Raw genomic sequence first — 21129 nt, forward strand, 5'->3', positions numbered from 1 at the left:
AGGCAAGGACTTTGGAGGAACTCAGAGCCTGCTTGGCATAGATGGAACGATAGATATGGTTGTATATGGATCTAGCCCACTGTTTCTAAGATCCCAGGAAAAGAGTTTTAAATACAATCAGTATTAAACAAAAGAATTTGGTTTCTGGTACATTGTGTGAGTGAACACTCATACACTATAGATACTGACATGGATGTTTTCCTGAGCTTCCTTGGCTTCTGGTTTCTGTTTCTGAGGAACTCGGCTCAATTTTCAGCACTTCTTAGTACTAATCCAATATTAATCATTTGAGCCTTGTGGGGAGTGAGAATTTCTTAGCATCTCATGATACACTGAGGATTCACTTTATTGAATGCATCTGAAAAAATAAGCCCATCCATTTAAATCTGCTTTCTGAAGTGAAGAAAAATAATCAAGTTGGAAACTACACTGTTGCTCACCATGGTAAGAATAGATAATTGCAGTGTATCTTTTAAATTATACTCGATATTTTTAAAGCACTTTACATACATTGACTGAACCAAAGATAGCGGGTCAGATGTGCTTTGCAGTTGCTGACTGGCTTATTGCTATGAGTGTTTTCCCATTCTTTAATTATGTGTTGCTTCCCTGGAGTATTACTTGAAAAGAAAAAATTACTGTGATATTCTGAATGAGGCAATAATGCAAATGTAAAACAAATCTAAATGTCTGTATTGCTTTTGCATATAAATATACCTATGGTATTCCAAGTGATGAAATTCAGACAGCATGTATTAGGAGTTTATTGCTTATATGAAAGTTAATCTAAGCTATATGTCATTCTCATAACTGTGATGCAAACAGTCAGATTGACATTTATTGTCCTCAGAGAACTCAGGGCTGCAAGTTTGTGTCAAATATCTGTGTTACTACCAATGAAAAAGTAATTTTGAAGTTAATAGTTGTTATTGGTATTTCCTCTCAAAGCAGAAATACGTTTGCACCTCTTTTGAATTAAATGCAATGTAATTCCAAAAAACGTTTGAATATAAATCCCAATTATATTATACAATATGCTAGGAAATATGGTTTTGGCTTCAAGAAAAAAACACAAACCAAACAAAAAACAGGACTGTTACATGCAATAGCATTTGGCCTAAATCCATAATTTGAGCTCAGACCACCAAAGCTTTAATCTACCAGAAATGCACAGGATAATCTAAGATCCTACCAAGACCCCCTTTTGAATTAATTAAAAACTTCCTATTTGATCAGCAGAACCGGGTCTATACACCTTAAAGACGAGGTAGGTAACTTCTGTACTTACTATTTTTACCACTTTTATCGTAATTATTTAGGGGTTTTATTTATATTTTTATAATCTTTGCAGAAAAACTGCTGATAGAGAAGATTTTGAAAAAATAATCAGTGATCACGCTAATGCAGCAGGTAATGTAAGCTTGTTTAATAATATATATAAATAAATAAATTGATTATATATGCTATATATATAAAAAGTAATATATTTTATATAAATTAGTCTTGTTACTAATATGTTACTTCATATTCTGAAGGACTGTTGTGTGTCAGAGGAGAACTTTATAATTTGTAATATGTAACTTTGGCTACATCTGTAATCGTAAATTAGCCTTTCCTGCAACTGAAATACGGTCTTCTGTACACTTAAACTGTTAAACTGGTCCAGGCACATAGTTGGGCTGTGAGATACAATACTTTTTCAAAGGATTCCCAGTAACAGCTGGGGAATTGGAACATTCCCAACAGCCAGTTTGCATGAAGCTATCCAGTTAAAACAAATTTATTAGGGAAGATGTAAGCCATTCGGTGCCAATTGGCCTCAGTGCTCCAGAATATTCCTAGGGTCATTCAGTGTACTGGATCAGGCATAGTACTTATATCTACAGATTCTATTTTATTCTTATGTTAATTTTTAAAATTCTTATTTTACTCCTTTATATCAGTCTAAGGGAGTTGAGTTAAATCTTGTGCCAAAACTTGCATTCGTTTTGTCTACATCTCTACAAAGAACACCGAATCGTGGCTCTTTCTAAACTACAACAAATTGTGCCCCCATTTCCAGGCCTTGATTCCAGGATTCCTAAATGAGAGTGCCCTCGGGTGTCAATGCTGGATCAGGGAAGGATATTGATAGTTTGCTTTGGCCTAGGATGAAAAAAAAGTGGATGAAAAAATAAAATGGCCTGTGATTCAGGATCATGAGTGCAGTTCTGACTAAAATGTGGTTCCATGCAGGTGTTCCCGTGGAATCTCTACGGGAATCTCTTGGTGAAGAGCTATTCAAAATATGCTATGAAGAGGATGAACACATATTAGGGGTTATTGGAGGGACCCTTAAGGACTTCTTGAATAGTTTCACTACTCTGCTGAAGCAGAGTGGCCACAGCCAAGAAGCAGGAAAAAAGGACAGACTTGAAGATGCCTCCATATTATGCCTGGAGAAAGATCAGGACTTCTTAAATGTTTATTACTTCTTTCCTAAGAAAATCACAAGTCTCATTCTACCTGGTATCATTAAAGCAGCAGCTCATATTTTGTATGAAACTGAGGTGGAAGTGATGCTCATGCCTCCTTGTTTCCATAACGACTGCACTGAGTTTGCTAATCAGCCTTATTTGCTGTATTCTATACAAGTCAAAAGTGCAAAACCATCCTTATCTCCATGTAAACCACAGTCTTCACTTGTGATTCCTGCCTCTATGTTCTGTAAGACTTTCCCATTTCATTTTATGTTTGACAAGGATATGTCAGTTCTTCAAATTGGAAATGGGATAAGAAGACTTTTGACCAGGAGAGAATTTCAAGCTAAGCCCAATTTTGAAGAGTATTTCGAAATTCTTACCCCCAAAGTAAGCTGCACTTTTAGTGCAATAATGACAATGCTAAATATGCAGTTTACTGTACGAGTTAGAAGATGGGATAATACTGATATGAAACCGTCCATGGTAAGAGACTTTTTATCACCATTACTTCTATGAGGAATTTGTTTTCTTCAGATGGAGTTAAAATAGCCACAAAACATGGTGCATTTTGCATTTTCTACCTCTGAACATCTCATACAACTGTATAATAATGATTTACTTAGGGTACTCAAATGTAATTCAGATTCTGAAGCCTGTGTTCAGTCAAAATTCTGCTTTAGGACTTTTACACAAGTAAAATCTGACTGAAAATTTGATTTTATTTTAATAATTTGAAATTGGAACATTCCCAACAGTCAGTTTGCCTGAAGCTATCCAGTTAAAACAAATTTACTAGGGAAATTTACTAGGCTTTACTAGGCTTTACTAGGCCAGTGATAGCCATGCTGCTGAGAATAAGGGCATCTCCAGCACAGGGACAGTGGCAGGTAAAGCTTTAACAAAACACCCGAGTCATTTGGAAACAGCTCTAGGATTTGGGAAAAAGAAATTGATGTTTTCTGTGATCATTCAGACTTTGCTATGTTGGTATCTTTGATACTGTGATGTTTTCATGAGATACAATCACCAAAGGTTCCGCTTAGTTTCAGCTGATGGGATTACAATTATCTTTGCTGAAGCTGGGTGTGTGACAAATGACCTGGGACGGTAAAAAACATTGAGTATTCAATGACCGGTTTTATTCCTTCCTGGTCCCAGCTGAATTCCAGCTTATATACACCTGAGACACTCCAGGATGAATTACCAGTTCAGACTCAACTCTCCAAAAACTTAAATGAAGAATGGTCTCTTTTACCCAGTTACTAATGTAGCTACTATTAAAAACTGTAGCTACTTCATTGCAGATCCATTTCTGCCCTAGAATGATTACAAGGGGTAGTAGACTTGGCTTTGATTTTGCATATACTTGCATATGCAAATGTCTGTTAGTAGGGAACAGATTTTATTAAAAGAGTGGTCTTTCAAAGCCATGTTAAGCTAAGCTCTGCAGCACCTTACACATTACACAACTGACTACAGAAGGGATATAAAAACACACAAAATATTTTCCTTGTTAGACCATTAAAATTGGATATTTCTGACATTTATGCCTTTAATTTTAAATTGCAGTGAGTACTGAACACCCTATGATAAAACTTAAGCAGATTTTCCCACTTTATCTTATGGAGAAAGTGATGCATGAACTAGTTATTAGTAGAAAATCATAGGCCACTGTAGTCACACATTTTATCAATTGCTGAAAATGCACAGAATTATTATTTTTGGTTTTCTTTTCTCCCTAAGATAAACTGATACTCAAACACAGCTAGGTGTTTATCCTTAAGTTGGGGGTTCTTTTGTACCAGAGGGCTGAATAAAAAGGAACTTATGTGGTGGCTCTGTGATTCAGCACCCCATGCTTTCTCTAAGCAACTAAATGAAAATGTAAGGACTATGAACCAGTCTTGATTTTCTTACATTTTAGCAAAATGTATTTTCTCTAAAACTTCTTGCTTTTAAATCATCACCATGCATGTTTTGCATGAATTCTTGTTTCTTTAACTGTTTCAGGTAATGGATCTTAAAGGCCAAATGATCTATATTTTTGAATCCAGTGCCATTCTATTCTTGGGATCTCCCTGTGTGGATAGACTAGAAGATTTTACAGGACGTGGATTGTACCTCTCTGATATTCCCATTCACAATGCTTTAAGAGATGTTGTTCTGATAGGAGAGCAGGCTAGAGCCCAGGATGGACTGAAGAAGAGGTTAGGAAAGCTAAAAGCAACCCTTGAGCAGGCTCATCAAGCACTTGAAGAAGAGAAGAAGAAGACTGTAGATCTTCTGTTTTCAATTTTTCCTGGAGAGGTTGCTCAGCAGCTGTGGCAGGGACAAGTTGTACAAGCCAAGAAATTTAATAATGTCACAATGCTTTTTTCTGACATTGTTGGGTTCACTGCCATCTGTTCCCAATGCTCACCTATGCAGGTTATCACCATGCTTAATGAGCTTTATACTCGCTTTGATTACCAATGTGGAGAACTAGATGTCTACAAGGTACACAATTCATTGCTTTTCTGTGGGATTCTGGGGCAGGGAAGGAAATTAAAGACTAAATGAGACAGAACATAATAGAGGTCAAAAAATTATTTTGCCATAAACCTTTTTTAAATGAAAGACAAATCATAAAACAAAACCAACAGAAAAAATCAGCATGAACAATTTTTCATTCAGTCAAGAGAGAAACCTGTCAAAACTTAAAAGTTAATTTTAAAAATTAAGTTCAATGACAGTGCTGTGACTCTGGAGTAAATAGGTGTTTAATGTAGCTATGGGTGCCTGACAGTAAATGAAAAAGGAAAAGTATTTTAGAATTATGCCCAGCAATAAATATAAATTGTGCTATTTTTCCTTTTGCATGATACTGCAAGATTTGTCCAGTACTTAAATAATTTTGCAGGAAAAATAAGACTTGGTCAAGAATTGTAAGTAGCTACAATTCGTACTGAAGATATATCAGCTGTTCTTTTATATTTTTCAAACAGTTTAACAGTAAGAAACATATATGCCTGTTTTAGGTTGAGACTATTGGAGATGCCTACTGTGTTGCTGGAGGCTTACACAAAGAAAGTGAAACACATGCTGTTCAGATAGCACTGATGGCCCTGAAGATGATGGAACTGTCAGACGAGGTGGTGTCTCCCCATGGAGAGCCTATCAAGGTCATATATTTTATTGTATTTTATTTGGTTAAAGTGAGCATTTTTGTTTGTTTAATTGCTTTCTGGGATTTTATCTCAAAGAAATTTCACATCATTGCATTAAGTCAGACTCCCCATTAATTTGGGGAATCAAGTGATGGTGGCTGGAGAAGCTGACCTTTTTAGTTCTATGGATGAGAGTTTTGTGGAGCAGTAAAGATGAAATAGAGATCTGAAAATCAACCCAAAAGACAAATGCAGTGAAGTCAATAGGTGCAATCTGACACGCTGCAGTTTTTGTCTCAGTAGCAATAAATCTGTCGGTGTCATGGAATATTCTCTTTTCTAAGGAAATGACTAATCCTCCTTCCAAATCTTCCAAGTCTTTTGACGCAGAAGCTATGAATATGAATGCCCAAAGACGTTCTGATTGTAGTAATTGACGCATCTTTAAAGGATTCCATTGCTGTTCTTGTTTTACAGTCAGATACTGAACCACCATAAGATAATGGTGTTAATGCTGTCAAAGCAACTGTTAAATTCAGTGGTAATTATATTTATGGCTTCCTTTCAATGGGAATTTACACATGTACTGAAATTTTCATGTAGGATTATCTCTCACTGAGAAAGAAAAAGAAAGGCCTGTATGCATAAAAAATGATGTGGACTTTCGACTAAGCTCAAATGGCCTGGAATGGCATCCTGGTATTTTTAATAGAGGTGTCTCAGTTCATTATGTCTTTCATTTGCTAATTTTTAACATTTATCTGTTCATTTGTTCCTCCAGAAAGCTTAATGCTTTTTTTTTTTTAATTTTAGATAAAGGAATATCTGTATTCCAAGACAAAGAAAATGGTTATTAAGAGGATTATAAGCTCCACAATTATGACAGAGAACAGCAGTATTGTATTATAAATAAATGTTTTTCTTTTTGTGTTTTGCAGTATCAAATTAAGTTACACTTAAAATATCTGGAAACATCCTGACAATATTATAACAAGTTTATCATTTACATGCAAATGCTACTACTACATTTTTAAAATTAATTTTAAAATAAGGAGAAAAAGTTGTATTGCGTACCTAACAGAGGCTTCTTAGAAAGAAACTATCTATTTTTAATGAAAGCATGCATCTCTTTTAATTAAATGCTTCATGAAATCATTGGCTATTGTTATTATTGCTAATCAAAGCAATAAATTTTTAACACATTCTACTGTCATTTTACATATCAATTGTCAAATTAAAAAAAGGTGTGATCACAAATGGCATACTTTGAATCAGACTTAAATTTCCATGAACATATTTCAGCCATCTTTACTGTGTTGCTGAATTTTGGTTTTGTTGCAGGTTTTTCTGCTTTTACACTCAAAGTTAGAAATTGTAACTTCTTCATAATGGTATGATACTCTCTGGATATGTAAAGAGTAGCATGCACAGTAGATGTACAAGCTTTCTGATATTATGCCATTATTGTGTCAGAATGCTATTCTGAAGAAAACATCTCTACACTTGTGTAATGCACATGAGAGAAAGAACACACCTCAAATAAAAAACCACCAAAAAGAACCACAGAAAGCAGCATCAGCTAAGTAAGAGTCAAAAATCTGAGTATGAGCTAAGTTCACAGCAGTTCACAGTCATATTTTGATATGGTAGGATTACTTACTAAAAATGCAATGCAAGATAAACTTCAGCTAGTTCCCTCTCCACGAGCAGTAATGACCAGAGTACAGATATTTTAAGGAGGCTCTGCTAGCTCAGTTTATTTTAGTAGCTTTCTTTTTTTTTTAATTGAAGAATAATTTATGAAATTGACTTTACTAATTCTATTTTACCTAATAATGCTGTTTTCTTTCTTTTGTTTAAAGATGCGTATTGGCCTTCATTCTGGATCCGTCTTTGCTGGAGTTGTTGGGGTTAAAATGCCTCGTTATTGCCTTTTTGGAAATAATGTAACCCTTGCCAATAAGTTTGAGTCTTGCAGTATACCTAGAAAAATAAATGTCAGCCCAACAACTTACAGGTACAGTGCTCAATGTATGTAAAATGTCCACCTGCAGTAGTAACTGTAGTAGTCTATTATCTTCCTGTTGTTTTTTGTTCTTCCTTGAAGTACTGCTATATATTTTCCTTTTTTTCTTTTTATCTGACTCCTCATGAATGTGCCACAGTTATTAATAGTCAGGCTTCAACCAGCAGCAGCAAGAAAAAAGGTGAAACAGAACAACTGATTCTTGTTTTTCAGACATTGACCATCTGGGCCAACTTTGCCTCTTACACCACAGCTGTATATATCTTGCTTTTTCTTCCTTCTTCTCTCATATAGTTTGCTCTTCTTCAAGCTTTCACAGTGAACTGGATGCCAAACTGGCTGTAGGTGCCCTTGAAAACAACAGCCTCACTGGAGAATGGTTAAACATCACCCTACATGTCTTCATTCTCCTTTGGTTAGGAAGGATGACTGAACAGATTGCAATGAATCAGAAACACCAGTATTTAGTTTATACAGGTCTTTCAGTTCAGTTTAAATCTGTTAGTGTGGAACTCAGATCAGGTATTTTTAGTAACACTAGTCCGTGATTATGTAGACAGCTAGCAGGCCCTTCCATGGGAAATACAGCATCTTCCCTTTGTCCTTCAAACCTAACACTCTTTGTATTGCCTGTTTAATTGTACTTCAAAATCACCTTGGAAATCATGTTGCAAGTAATGGCCAAGTAATCATGTCTTGTAGATGCCAGGCAAGACAATAGGAAACTGTTTGAATGTGATGGTAACAACAGTTGACATCTGAACTCCAGGTCCAGGTCTGAATTTTATGTCACTGAGCTGACAGACATTATTGTTTCTTCCAAAAGTTCTATAAGAATGTACTGTAAAGAGTGAATCTACTAGAAGAAATGATATGGCTGGCTGGGTAAAATAAGCAAAATTATAAATTTTTTTTTATCTTTTAAGGAAGCTCTGCTACCCTCACTGTAGCCTGGACTGTAGTCTGTTGTTCCTACTCAGCTTTTAGTATCTTATAATGCCTTGTGGCAAGGTTCTGCATTCAACATCAGGCAGAGCATTTGGCACAGGATCCTGACATCCCCTGCAGCATGTGTTATGTGACATACAGGGTGCCAAGCTTTAGATGATCTTGGATAGGTGATTTAGAAAAAGTAGCACAGGTATTAGAGCACACAGAAAGTAACCCTTTTGATCATGCACTCTGAAAACACAAAGAGAGCATTAGCATTGCCAGTGCTTATGTATGTCAACATAAGCAGTGCTGGCCAACACTGACTGTTTTTCCATTCCATTCATATGGAAAATCATTTTGAATGATACCCCTAGAAAATAGGCAATTTGATTAACAGATAAACTGTTGTTGTGGTAGAGTTTCTTTTTTTTTTCTGAGTGAATGAGGTGTTAACCTCCTTTTTGTTTGGTGCTTTTTAAGTTTTGATTCATTCACCAATTCTAAAGACTCAATGATAATATTATAATACCTTGCACAACTCCTGTATATTGCAGTAATTGTTTGAAAGCTTAGATACAAGTTATCAATATTTATCCCTACAAATCAGCACTCTCTGTTTCAATCTGTGGAAAAGGAAATAATATTAGAATTGGTAAGAGGGTCTGAATAGTTTAATTAATAAGGTTGACAGTATCCCATTCTTTGAAGCATTAATTATGGTGCATTTGATGTGCAGAGATGAGCTAGCTTTCAGCACTAAATAATTTTTGAAAATATTTACAACAAACATAGCACCCACATGCAAAACATTGACAAGACAAAAAAGAGGCGATACTGCTATTTGCACTGATGCACAAGTTTATAGGTTATCAAGGTTACCAAGTAAACATTATTTTTTATATTTTCGGTAAATAACTATAAAAATTAAATTGGATTCTCCCTGGCATTCATGAAGAATTATTGAATATCTGCACTTATTAGTGACTGATTCATTTTTAATCAAGGTGATTCATTTTTGTTCTAGGTTGTTAAAGGAATACCCAGGTTTTGTGTTCACACCACGCTCAAGAGAGGAGCTTCCACCAAATTTTCCCAGTGATATCCCTGGAATTTGCTATTTTCTGGATGCTTATATTCAAGGAACAAACTCACAGACTTGGTTTCAAAAGCAAGATTTGGGAGATGGCAATGCAAATTTTTTCGGTGAGGAAACAGGAATAGACTAAATTGTTCATTCACAAATGTATAGAATAAATTTATAAATATTTGGAATTTTTTTTTGTATAAATTGAAAATTTTTAAAACTGTATGAAACATGAAAGCACTTTAGATTGTTAACACCTGAAAGCCAGTATTAAAATTTCAGGAAGTATGTCACTGACTACTTTTTATTTTTCCTTTGCATAAGGAACATAGTCGCTAAAGTAATGTTGCAGTGTCACTGTTGGAAATGCTACTATAAACTGTATTTTCCCTGTGGTAATTTGTAAGTGCTACAGTTCTCTCTATACTGAGAATTCTAGATGTATTGTATATGCAGTTTGTCAGGAAATGTAATGTGCAAGTGATGCAGCCACATGCAGTGTTGTGAGCTGGTGCTTATCAATGACTATAAAAATTTTCTTAGAGATTTCATAAGAAAATATCCATTAAAATATTGTCATTGCCATCACATACTCCTTCCAGTGCATCATTTGGGCCCCATCCTAGAAGCTGCTGATCATCTTCTCACACTGACTGGTCAAAATATGAGGGTGCTCAGCATTTTCTGGATCAGGCTGCTGATTGTAGCTGATACACATGCATAGCAGAGTTCCTGCTTACTGTTTCATGAACGTTGTGTATAAAATGAATATAGATTAAAACACTGTATAATCACATACTAATATCTCTGTAATCATCAAACTATTTTAGTTCTAAGGGTTTTTAAAATACTTAAAAATAATAATATCCACTTGTTACTATGTATTACAGCAATAAATGTTTTCTTTTTGTTGTCATTTAAATTTGAAATGTTTTAACAGAACTGTAATAAAATATGCTTTGGAATGTTTGCTTAGAAATGAAATTCCAGTCAGACTGTATGAAATGGAAGCACACCAGCTTAAAGCTCTGATCCTTATTCGAGGATGCAACATGGGTGTGACATGTTATGGAAATGCCCATCGCATGCTCACTCTAAAGTTGCCAGGGGAATCTTCAGGTGAACAGAAATGCTTTCAAACACATGTACAAAGATTCACATATGAACACATTTACAAAGATTAATACTACTACAGAACAAGCTTTTCTGTTGTGGATAATGGAAAATGAGTGGAGAATTCTAAAGGCTTTGCCTCTGGAGCTGGCAGAATAGAGTTAGCTAAGAGTTCTGAGTTCAGGATTCCACCTCGCTGACTAGCAGAAAGAACCACCTGCCCAGAAATTCCTCTGTGCTGTAGTTTGATCCCAGCTGCAGGCTGGAGAAGTGCACGGCTTACACACATACTACTACTCCCAGTAGTATCAAGTATTATTAGTTATTATTCTAACCTCTTCAGCTCTTGGGGTCTGGCATATCAAGCCATTAAAGTCTCTTCAAACCACTTGCCACTAAATCAGATTTTTAATCTTAATATTTACAGGGAACAATTACGTTAGACTAAGGTGCTATTTCTTTCATTTTCTGATCTTGACTGGTACATTCTGAAGCTCAATATACCATTTTGTCCTACTAGTATTTGGTATAAACTCATATATGTACCATCAGAGTCTTGAGAAAAGTCCCTATAAGAATATAGAATTAAGAACATTTTAAAACCATTTTTCATTTCGGATTTCCTGTAAGGAGCATTTGAACAAAACTTGAAACATTGAATCCTTTGTGAGGTCTACTATATCCATCCAGGATGCTTAGAAATAGTTCTGTGGCACAAAAAGGGAACCAGAAAGTCTATTAAATATAAACATGTCTTGCACACACCATATATATACACACACATACAAGCACATGTATTTGTAACACTTCAGACTGCAGTGTTTCAAGGAAACAAGAGCTATGCGAATCTTGGAGACTGATGTTTCCAATATTGGTTAGAAAATTCTATTCTGTTGAGATAAATACCCAGATGTTACTAGCAGTGCCATGTGGGTGCTCCTTGATATAAAAATGTGGCAGTATTTGAAAACTGACCGTTCAGTAGGGTTATGTTATTAAACCAGTAATGATTGAGGTCAGTGTGAAGCTCTCCATCCCTGTTAAATAGGCTTGTCAATAAAAAGCATTTCTTTCTTGAATCTACTGAATGGAGGGGATGTTTAGGAGGGAATTTCCTTTTGTTCCTAGAAGACAACTATTGCTGGACTGGATGATGGCCATGCTCAAAGCCAAATTCTGTATGAATCTGTCATTAGATAGGATGTTCATCATGGCAGTTCTTGATACCTTCCTTAGTGGTGTCAACCTTCAGGGAAGAATTCTGATAAGGTGATTAAGTGTACACAGAAAGCAACATGCTTGAGTCTCAGGGAAGTAAATAAAATTTAGTCACATATTTGAGACAATGATTCAAGAAAGTGCTTTAAAATGTCCTTGTGCTCAGACCTGTTTGACAAAAGCCCCCATAATTCCATTTAGCTTTAAGCGTAATTTAAGTATTTACGTCTCACTGAAGCTGTTCATCTGTTTAAATTTTTTTTTTCTGAATAAACATGTATTTAATAAGGGACAGTTATTTTAATTTATCTTTTTACTTAGATCTAAAACAGTCCTTTCACTTTTTAACTAATCTTTTTACTTAAATTGAAAAAAAGGTATTGTGGAGATAAACAGAAGGAAGGCAATTTCACTGATGCAATACTGGGACACTTTGGAAGAAAAAAATAGAGTTGTTTTTAAGTTGATGTCTTCTGTAGTGTAATGTGGGAATTTTCAGAGACTATTCAATGCTATTTATATAAAAATTCCTTAGTACTATGTCCAGAAACCGTTTTGTTATATGTGAAATTTTATTTTAATAGTTCATGATGATTCTACGTGGCTGATTTCTGTTCACACTTACACTTTGTGATGGAAGATACACTTTTATCACGCTGCAGTTTCTTTGCCAAAGAAGTGTAAGTGGCCCTTGAAGTAAAAACTGGGTCCTTTGAATCTTAACAGTGACATAGCTAAAGTGAAAGCTATACCAAAAGAATTCAACTAATTTTGTTTCATTGAGGCATGACCTGATATCATTTCAGGGAGATGTTGGAAAAAATTTACATTGCTGGCGTCAGAGGAAGTGTAATTAGTGTGGAGCTGATGCTTTCTTTCTCTCTGAACTACTGTGCAAAAGCAGAGCAAAGGGAGTCCCAGAATCTGACAGAACTGTGAAGTGCACAGATAATTGAACCCTTGGGACAGAGCTACTTCTTCCTGGGAAATCTTGTGAAGGCAGAATTCAGACATCCCCCAAACCCAGTTTATTTCTCCCATCATTTTCCTTTGCAATCTTTTCAGAAACAGCTGCAATTAATAGTACAGGGGGCAAAATCAGTATTTCCAACTTAAAGCCACCAGAATTAAGGGAATTGCTCTCGAATCCTGGCAAGGGGACGCTTTTGCAAACCCCACCCATCCTACAGCCTAGCACACCACTCTAGCTGCTACCATTTTTTTAATGCCTGCTCATTGTTCTGCAAAAGCAGTGGGAGATTTGCTTCCTGCAACAGCAATGACTTTTGTGGCTGTTTGCCATAGAGTATACAAGGTACTGAGTTGCTTTCAAAGCTCTGCTGCAGTTTATAAGTGAGCTTGGCAGGAACCAAATTTCACTCTCTGAAATGAGAGCTAGGACTTGCTTTTCTGCTTCTAAAGTCTGCAAGGTGTGTGCCACAACAGTCTTTTGAGACTTCTAAAACCACCTCTGATGGTGTGACTGCTCACAACTGCATAGGAAGAAAATAATCAGATTAAGGTTTGTTGGTTTCAGGGTTTTTTTTTAAGTTTTCAAATCTCATTTGCATGTGTTCACTGGCAGTCGTTTTTTGCAGAGCATGGAGGGAGAGTAAAAGTCACTGTCTTATGTTACTGAGCATTGCTCTGATACTGAAACACAAATAAAAGAGGAAAGATAATCAATGATTCTGGAACCTTTGCTACGTCGAGATGCAACAGCTTAAAGATACATGCTCTCCTGAGCACAAGCAGGAGGATCTGAATGTTAAATATGCAGTTAGGGTGGAACATGAAGCTGGAAAGCCAGTCAAAGAAATAATAAACTGTGAAAGAATCTGAAATGAAGTAAACAACCTTATGAAGTTGTGTGTCTCATCTGCTTCGGCAGATCTTTGATGCTGAAAGCAAAGTCAAGCCAGTGGTTTCCTAATAAGAATGGAAATGAGCACATTGCTTTGCAACCCCATTATAAGATGGCCTTTGAAGATCTGTGCTAAACTCGCTTCTCTTTTTTGAGCAGTACGAAATGACAAATTTTTGTGCTACTACAGCAAATGCATTTCTTGCACACATAGCAGCACATAGTGGGAAATAATCAAGAGAATACATGCAGTAGCCTCCCAAGGGTGTGAAAAGGGGTGGATTCAGACATAGATACATTTCCACTCCTCAGATTTTTCAGCCCAAACAAAACCTGCCAAAGAAATATCAAGGACAAAGGCATTCCCAGGAGCTTTGGACTACAAGCATGTGAAAATGAACTGATTTCCACTGATTGCAGATGATGTTAGGGAAAATTTGGACATATGCTTAGTTTTCTCTGGATGGCTAAGATTAAAGTCCTCTTACAGGAGGATGCAATAGAGTGCACAGTTTCCCAAATGTACACATGCTACTGCATTACAGAACACCATGGACATATTGAGGGGTGTTTCATCATAGCTTGTCAATACCAGTACTGAAAGATTTATGTCATGGTATAGCAGAACAGTGTAGCGTGGTATAGTAGAAATAATAGAAATAATGAATCTTGCTGAAATGAACTTAAGAGGGTGTTTCTGCATCTGAGAAGTATTATTATGAAAATTCCAAATGTCAGGTCTCAGACCATAACGAGAAAATACCTGTAATTCAGTCCAATGTCAGTAAAGTAACTCCATCTTCAGTAAGTGAAATCCAGCAATACCATATAAGGCAGCTTCTTTATTCAGGATTTCAGTAACAAAACGAACTGTAAAAGCAGACTCCAAAGTAAAAAATGCAACTTATTAAAATACTTCCCTTGTTTTATAGTGCTTGTGTATTAACACAAACCATATTAAGCTGAATGCAGATGTTCTTGGCCAGCTAGCAGTTTTCCCAAACCTACTGTCTCAGCAACTGCCCTTTCACACAACATAAAAGGATCCTATGCTACTTTGTGCTTTCGTGAATCTCACCAAAAATTGCCAGATGAAGTCAGCATCTCAAATCAGGAAGAAACATGTTAAAATAAAACACCACTTAACCGTGTACAGCACATACCTAGTGCATGAGGGTCCCCAAATGGGAATATGGTTTTGTGCTGTAGTGAAATAGGCTGCAGGCTTTCTGGAAGTGCATCAGATACAGTCCAAATGTTTGTGTGATGTGCATAATGCATGTGCCCTAACAGTCCTGATACTGCCAGCATTGGGCCTTGAGTCTTGATTGAGCAGGTATCTGGAATGGAGGTTTGTTCTTCTCAGGAAATTACTGGGTTGAATTCTTTAATTCAGCATCTTCCAAACTTTTAAAAGGAGACCCCTATTTTAGAAAACTAAATCAATCAATGCCTGCTTTTAGTCTGCCCATGGTGTTTTCACTTCACATTTTACAAATCTCAACCTTGGCTAGAACTTCCATTTGTATTATAATGGGTTAATCACAAGAACACCCTGCAAACACAACCTACCAAGCCTGAACCAAATCAGAAGAAAGGCAATTTCGTATCTGTAAGGCAATTTTAACCCTTGTAGATATCAGCACTTTTGAAAAAGTGTCTTTCAGATAGACAAAATCACCAGGATAATCTACCTTCTGAAAACCATAACCAAAAATAACTTCATGTAATCTCTCTAATACTTGATGAGCATGAGAGCTTACCCCATATACAGACAGAGCAAATGGATTCCCTCGAAACCTGTGAAGAATGGGGATAATTTTTTACACCTATTCTCAATATAGTCAACTTGTTTCCTGCCTGGGATGTGCTGCCAGGAGTTCCTTGTTATTTGTATCCTCAAAACAGTTTTACAAGTGCGTGAAGGAGAAGACTCCAGCAACACTGGAGGGCAAAAGTCCCAGATGTTGTCGTAGGTCTTCTCGTAGTGTAGATTCACTACCAGCAGTAGGCACACAGAGATGTGATTACAACATTTGTATAGTAGGATGCATTTTCCCATTTTCCCAAACTTTATTTCCTACCAAACAGGAAAAGCAGATAGTGACCTGACATGTTCAAATCTTAGATAATTGGTGACAATCCCTCTTTAGCTATAGGAAAGCATAACCTTTGGTCTGGTTCCAACAGTATGATTTATTACATTATTTCTATTGCCAGTTTCCTGAAAATTGAAGAGATTTTTAGAGATTTGCATCTCTTCAGTTTTTGTTCGGTTTTCTACACATATATATTCAGTAGTTTGGAGTAGTTCGGTTAATTTCTTCAACTATTTTCTTTCCTCTCTTCAAAATTAACATCTTACTTGTCTAACTGGTTATATTGAAGCTTTTGTTCTCAGTCATCCTTTTACAAAATCTAAAATCTGTTTTCCCAGTAGATTTGGACTCTGTGAAATAGAATTGATTATTATGCCTACACGACCTGAAAGCAGGGTTTCCCTCTGCTGTTCTTGGAATGCCTACTGAGATTACTTTGCCAAATTTCTAATGCCTATCCACTTGTGTCCTCAGCTACTAGAATTTTTAAAAGATCTTAACACAGATTCAAAAGTTCACCAGGCAGTAGTTGAAATTTCAAAAGATTTTACATGCTGCCATTTTTTAACTTATATACATGGAATTTCCAACATCAATGCTTCATTTTTTTTTCAAGAACTATGTGAACAGTTCAAATTTTATATTTATTTTGCACTATCTTACTAAGATCTGAATTGTGTAATTTTACCTACGTTTAGAATCCATCTGGACTGATTAATGTTTATGGCTTAATGTAACAAGATTTCTGCCCAAAAGCTACTACACTAGTAGTCCACTAAGTACCCTTATCCTCCTAGATAAATGAATAATGTCTCTAATATATTTTGTTTCTTCTTAAACAAGTAAAAAAAAAAAATCACTGCTCTCCTTAGAGTTTTTACTTCATATGCTGGGGCCAGGTCTTTCGATTGTACAAAGGGTTTTAAAGTATATGAGGTTTTCAAGTGCTGTATTGTAGTTTTTTATTCCTTGTATATGGTAACATATGATAGAGTGTGTTATTTCCAAAGTGGCCTTGGCATATTGTCTCTGCTCAAAATGTCCTGTTGTAGGGTCATGCCCTCCTTAGAGAACCCTCTAAGAGTCCATATTCAGTAGGTTACTGATACATCGCAGTGTTTATTCTCACTGACACCTGACAGGGACTCAAAAACACACGAAAACCCCCATTAATCAAAGCACCCATTATTATGCTTTTAACTTCACTGGCCTTTGAGAAATGAATGCACAGGAGCAGAAATACCTGCGATCACTTCGTCGCTCAGATTCTTCCCTTTTTTGGGGACATTTGTCTTCCTAAAAGTTAAGTGGTTGCATTGGTACAAGAACCAACTGAAGCATTCTTGCGAAGGCAGAGGGAAGTGGCACCAGGGCGAGCACGCGTTGCCCTACACCCAAGCACCGCTCGCAGGATGGGTACGTGCAGGAACGTGCCCGACAGCGGGGTCGATGCCCGACTCCGCGCCGGGCACGGGCAGCGGCCGCCCCTCAGCCCCGGACGGCGCTGGCCCGCAGCACCCGCCCGCCCCCGCGCGGCCTCGGCCCCTCGCAGTCCTGCCCCCGCCTCTGATTGGAGGAGAGCGCGGCGGCCGCGCCCGCCATTGGCCCCCCGGGCAGCGATCGCCCTCGCCATTGGCTGCCGGCGGGTGCCACTCGGGGCGGTGGCGGCCGGGGGAGGTGGTGAGGCGGCTGGGCCCATCCTCTGCTGGCGGCGGCGGCGGCGGCACCATGGTGAGCTCCGCCGGGCCGCCCGCCGTGCCCGGCACCGGGCCCGTGGTGGGACGGAGGAGGCTGAATCCACTTGGGAAGCGGGAAGCCGGGCCCCAGCCCTGTGTTTCGGGGGGAGATGGGGTGATGTTTCGGTGGGGTCTCTTCCCGCCGGGGTGATGGGAAGGGTGGGGTGCGATGCTGCAGCGGGGGGGGAAGGGGCTCCCTGCCGGCCGCTGCCTGACCCTGCCATCGCCTCGCTCTGCCCCGCAGTACGGCTTCGTCAATCACGCCCTGGAGCTGCTCGTCATCCGCAACTACGGCCCCGCCGTCTGGGAGGACATCAAGTAAGTGTCTGTGAGTGTGTTCGTGTGCGTCCGTCTGTGTGTCTGTGCGTATCTGTGTGTCTGTGGGCGCGCGTGTCCGCGGGGGCGCGCGGGGCCGGGCGGGTACCGGCGCCCCGTTTGCCGCCTGCCGGGTGCCGGGCGGGTCTGCGGGCCCGCAGTGGCTGGCAGCGGCACCGGCAGCGGTACCCGCAGGTCTGCGGGCCGGCAGCGGTACCCGCAGGTCTGCGGGCCGGCAGAGGCACGCAGTACGCGGCTCCCAGCCGTGACAAGAACGGCGCGCCTCCTGCCGCGCCTCGTCCCGCTCGCGGCCTCCCTTAACGCCTCCAAGACCCGCCTTGTTCCATCTTTCCCGGTCTCCAGGAGCCGCAGCGGGGATGGCATTGATCTCCGCGGTTCCTCGGTTATACAGGGTATGTGGCAGGAGTAATGTGCAAGCAAAACGCCCCGAAAACACGGATGCCCATCCTTGCATCAAGCCACCAGGTGAACCGTGCAACAGTTGCATCCCTTTGCATCCCTGAAGGAATTGAGAGACAATGTTTATTTAATAAACACTGTCTAAAACTACTGTCAGATTTTGGTAATGTCCTCAGCTTGAAATCAAAAACGTCACAGAGAAATATGTACAAGAATGTAAGTAAAAGAATGGTTTTTGGCTTCATTTCTTGAATCCTATTTCTTGTGCCCAACCCTTGTTTTTCTGGCAGTATAGCATTTTTCTAACGAGCTGACTGCCTTCACTTTAAACCTTTGATCAGTTGTGAGATTGCACTAGAAGTTTGACATGAGTGTGCAAACAAAATTCTATTTACCTTAAAAATATTAGTATTAATAGCTGGGCAAAACTACAACAAAAACTTTTAAAAGGACGTAAAAGCTTACAGAGTTGTAGACTTGCTTCATCAGGCTTTAGGCAACATGTTAGAAGAAAGGGTTTAATATGATTTCTTGATAAGGCAGAAGTCGATTATCCAACTTGGAGAAAGTGATCCTCTTTCAACTGCCTTCTTTCAACAGGGGATACCCTGTTGCATTTATGTTGGGCCAATTTTAATATGTCAGTGTTAATGTTGATTTTATAATATATTGCTGTTGTCATAATACAATCTTTGGAGTTAAAGGACAGTTTTGACTATGAGATTTTTGTTACCATGACATATTATTTTCATAAAATCATTCATTAAGAATGTGGTAACCTTGCACAGTACCATGAAATCAGAGAATCATAGAAATGTCCTCTGGAAGAGGTCTCTGGAGGTCATCTAGTCCAGTTTCTGTTCCAACCTGGATTGTTACTGGCACTAGATCAGGGCTCAGTTAGTCTAGCTGAGTCTAAAATCACCAAAGGTGAGTCCACAGTTGTGATTCAGCAGGCATTCTTTGTTCTATTGATCCCCGACTGGTACTCTGTAAATTACTGTTGGCAAATCCCGTTCTGTGCATACCATAGATGAGCCTTCAGTGTATGCCACAAAGTTTTGTGCTAAAAGTGAGGCATTTATTTTACTTACATACTGAATATTTCTAAACGCAGTGATCTATTTTGAATTCCTATGGTTTGATCTATTTTAATGACATATGGAAATTAAGAGGCGATAAAATAGTGACACCTGCATTGTTTTCTGTGAAAAGTAAAATAAATAAATAAATAAATAAATATAAAATATGATGTTCATTCTTTCTTGGCATGGCATCCCTTATCAAGATGCTGTTAAGTGTCACCACTGGACCACTTTTTGTCCAGATTACCCACTGAATATGTATTTGTGTTTAAGATCAGTCCATCAGAGAAGATACAGAGTTTCATCTTCTAATGCCTGACCAGCCATAATTCCTGAGGCATCCCATCTCTTTAGATTTTACAAACACCAAATAGAATACTGAAGATAACTAAAGCCCATGAGGAATATTACTCATATAAAGTTTTGGAGAAAATAGAAATATATGAAATACTTTTCTAAGTGCTTTTCAGCTGTGAAAATTCAGGAAGCTGGTATGTCCTGTTTCTGCTTTTCAGATGAGAAACATTTCTGCCTTGTAGCAGCCCAGCAGGTAGGCTCTGCTATTAGCTCACAAGAAGATGGCTCTCTGGAAGGAAATTGGCATGACACTACCCAGCAGAGGATTGGGATGTGATCTCCAAGAAGGAGCCAGCGTGTGTGCAACAGCTGCCGCAGCTCCTTATGTGCAAAGTGTACGCAATGGGGTATTTACTCAGCAGGATTTCTCAGCAGTGTATCCTAGAGTTTAGAAACCAGTAAATCAACCCTCACTGGAACAGATTATAGTGGTGCTGACTGAGGGAATGGTAGTGTCAACTGGTAGCCAAGTGATGTTGGGGAAGAGGTTGGATGTTTTATCTTTTATAAGCAAATACCAACTTCTGGCAAAGGTTTTGTTAGAATTGTTATGCATTTAGGAAACAGCAGGAAAGTACAAACCAGTGTTGTGGCATGCTGAGTTGAATCGGCTGAATCACTGATGACTGGAGAAGTAATTACTGAAGTCAGCAGTCTTTGGCTGTTTCAAAAAACCAAGAGGAACTTTGCTCTGTTAGTGAGGTTGAATTTGCAATAAAACATCGGCATTTTTGTGAAGTAGAGAGGCCTCTGGGTAGTTCAATACAAAATTTCTTATCTAAACTTTTTTGGTTTTGGTGTTTTTTAATGTTGAGCTGATCACATACTGCTATTTTGTTCTCTCTGAAGGCACCGCAGAAGATGTGAATCAGCACTGCAGAGTGGTGGGTTGTGATTGCTGAGTGATTCTCAAATGCCAGCAGGTGAATTTGTACTTGATATTGATAGAAGGGAAAAGAAAACATAGAACCAAATAAATTGAAATAATGAAATCAGGTCATTTGTCAAAAAAAGTGCATTTAAAAATGGTAAATACTGAATTTAGAGGGTATTCTCCATCTGAAACGTTGAAACTCTTCTGTAGCTTGTGTAGTCAAAAGTGATGTTGAATGAAGTTCTTATATAGAGAATTTGGGTACCTGAATAGTTGAATTTGATGCTCTTATGAGAGTGGTGTTTTCATTGCCATCACTTGCCGTTAACTGAGTCAGAATGATAATTTCAACTCTCTGTGTCTGCTATTTTGTTCATTTTTCAGCATTCTTGTGAAG

At 38.3% G+C, this 21129-nt stretch overlaps 2 protein-coding genes across 4 annotated transcripts in view; both read left to right on the plus strand.

Moving 5' to 3' along the window:
• Window positions 1–12291, plus strand: part of GUCY1A1 (guanylate cyclase 1 soluble subunit alpha 1) — a 37709-nt gene extending 25418 nt beyond the window's left edge. The window contains exons 4-9 of the mRNA XM_069013558.1: window positions 1352–1410; window positions 2236–2945; window positions 4473–4958; window positions 5480–5623; window positions 7471–7625; window positions 9592–12291. Coding sequence (XP_068869659.1) covers window positions 1352–1410; window positions 2236–2945; window positions 4473–4958; window positions 5480–5623; window positions 7471–7625; window positions 9592–9793 — 1756 coding nt within the window. The 3' untranslated portion in view covers window positions 9794–12291. The remainder of the gene's footprint in view (window positions 1–1351; window positions 1411–2235; window positions 2946–4472; window positions 4959–5479; window positions 5624–7470; window positions 7626–9591) is intronic.
• A 5314-nt stretch (window positions 12292–17605) lies between these two features.
• GUCY1B1 (guanylate cyclase 1 soluble subunit beta 1) overlaps window positions 17606–21129 on the plus strand; it is a 42595-nt gene continuing 39071 nt past the window's right edge. Inside the window, exons 1-2 of one of the 3 annotated variants that reach the window (XM_069013559.1) lie at window positions 17606–17676; window positions 17926–17999. In XM_069013559.1, coding sequence (XP_068869660.1) covers window positions 17674–17676; window positions 17926–17999 — 77 coding nt within the window. In that variant the 5' untranslated portion in view covers window positions 17606–17673. Of the gene's footprint in view, window positions 17677–17788; window positions 17808–17925; window positions 18000–20711; window positions 20782–21129 lie in introns of those variants that run through there. The other 2 variants (XM_069013561.1, XM_069013560.1) reach the window with 2 other exon arrangements.

This window comes from Aphelocoma coerulescens, chromosome 4 (assembly GCF_041296385.1).
Source record: "Aphelocoma coerulescens isolate FSJ_1873_10779 chromosome 4, UR_Acoe_1.0, whole genome shotgun sequence".
NCBI classification, from domain to species: Eukaryota; Metazoa; Chordata; class Aves; order Passeriformes; family Corvidae; genus Aphelocoma; species Aphelocoma coerulescens.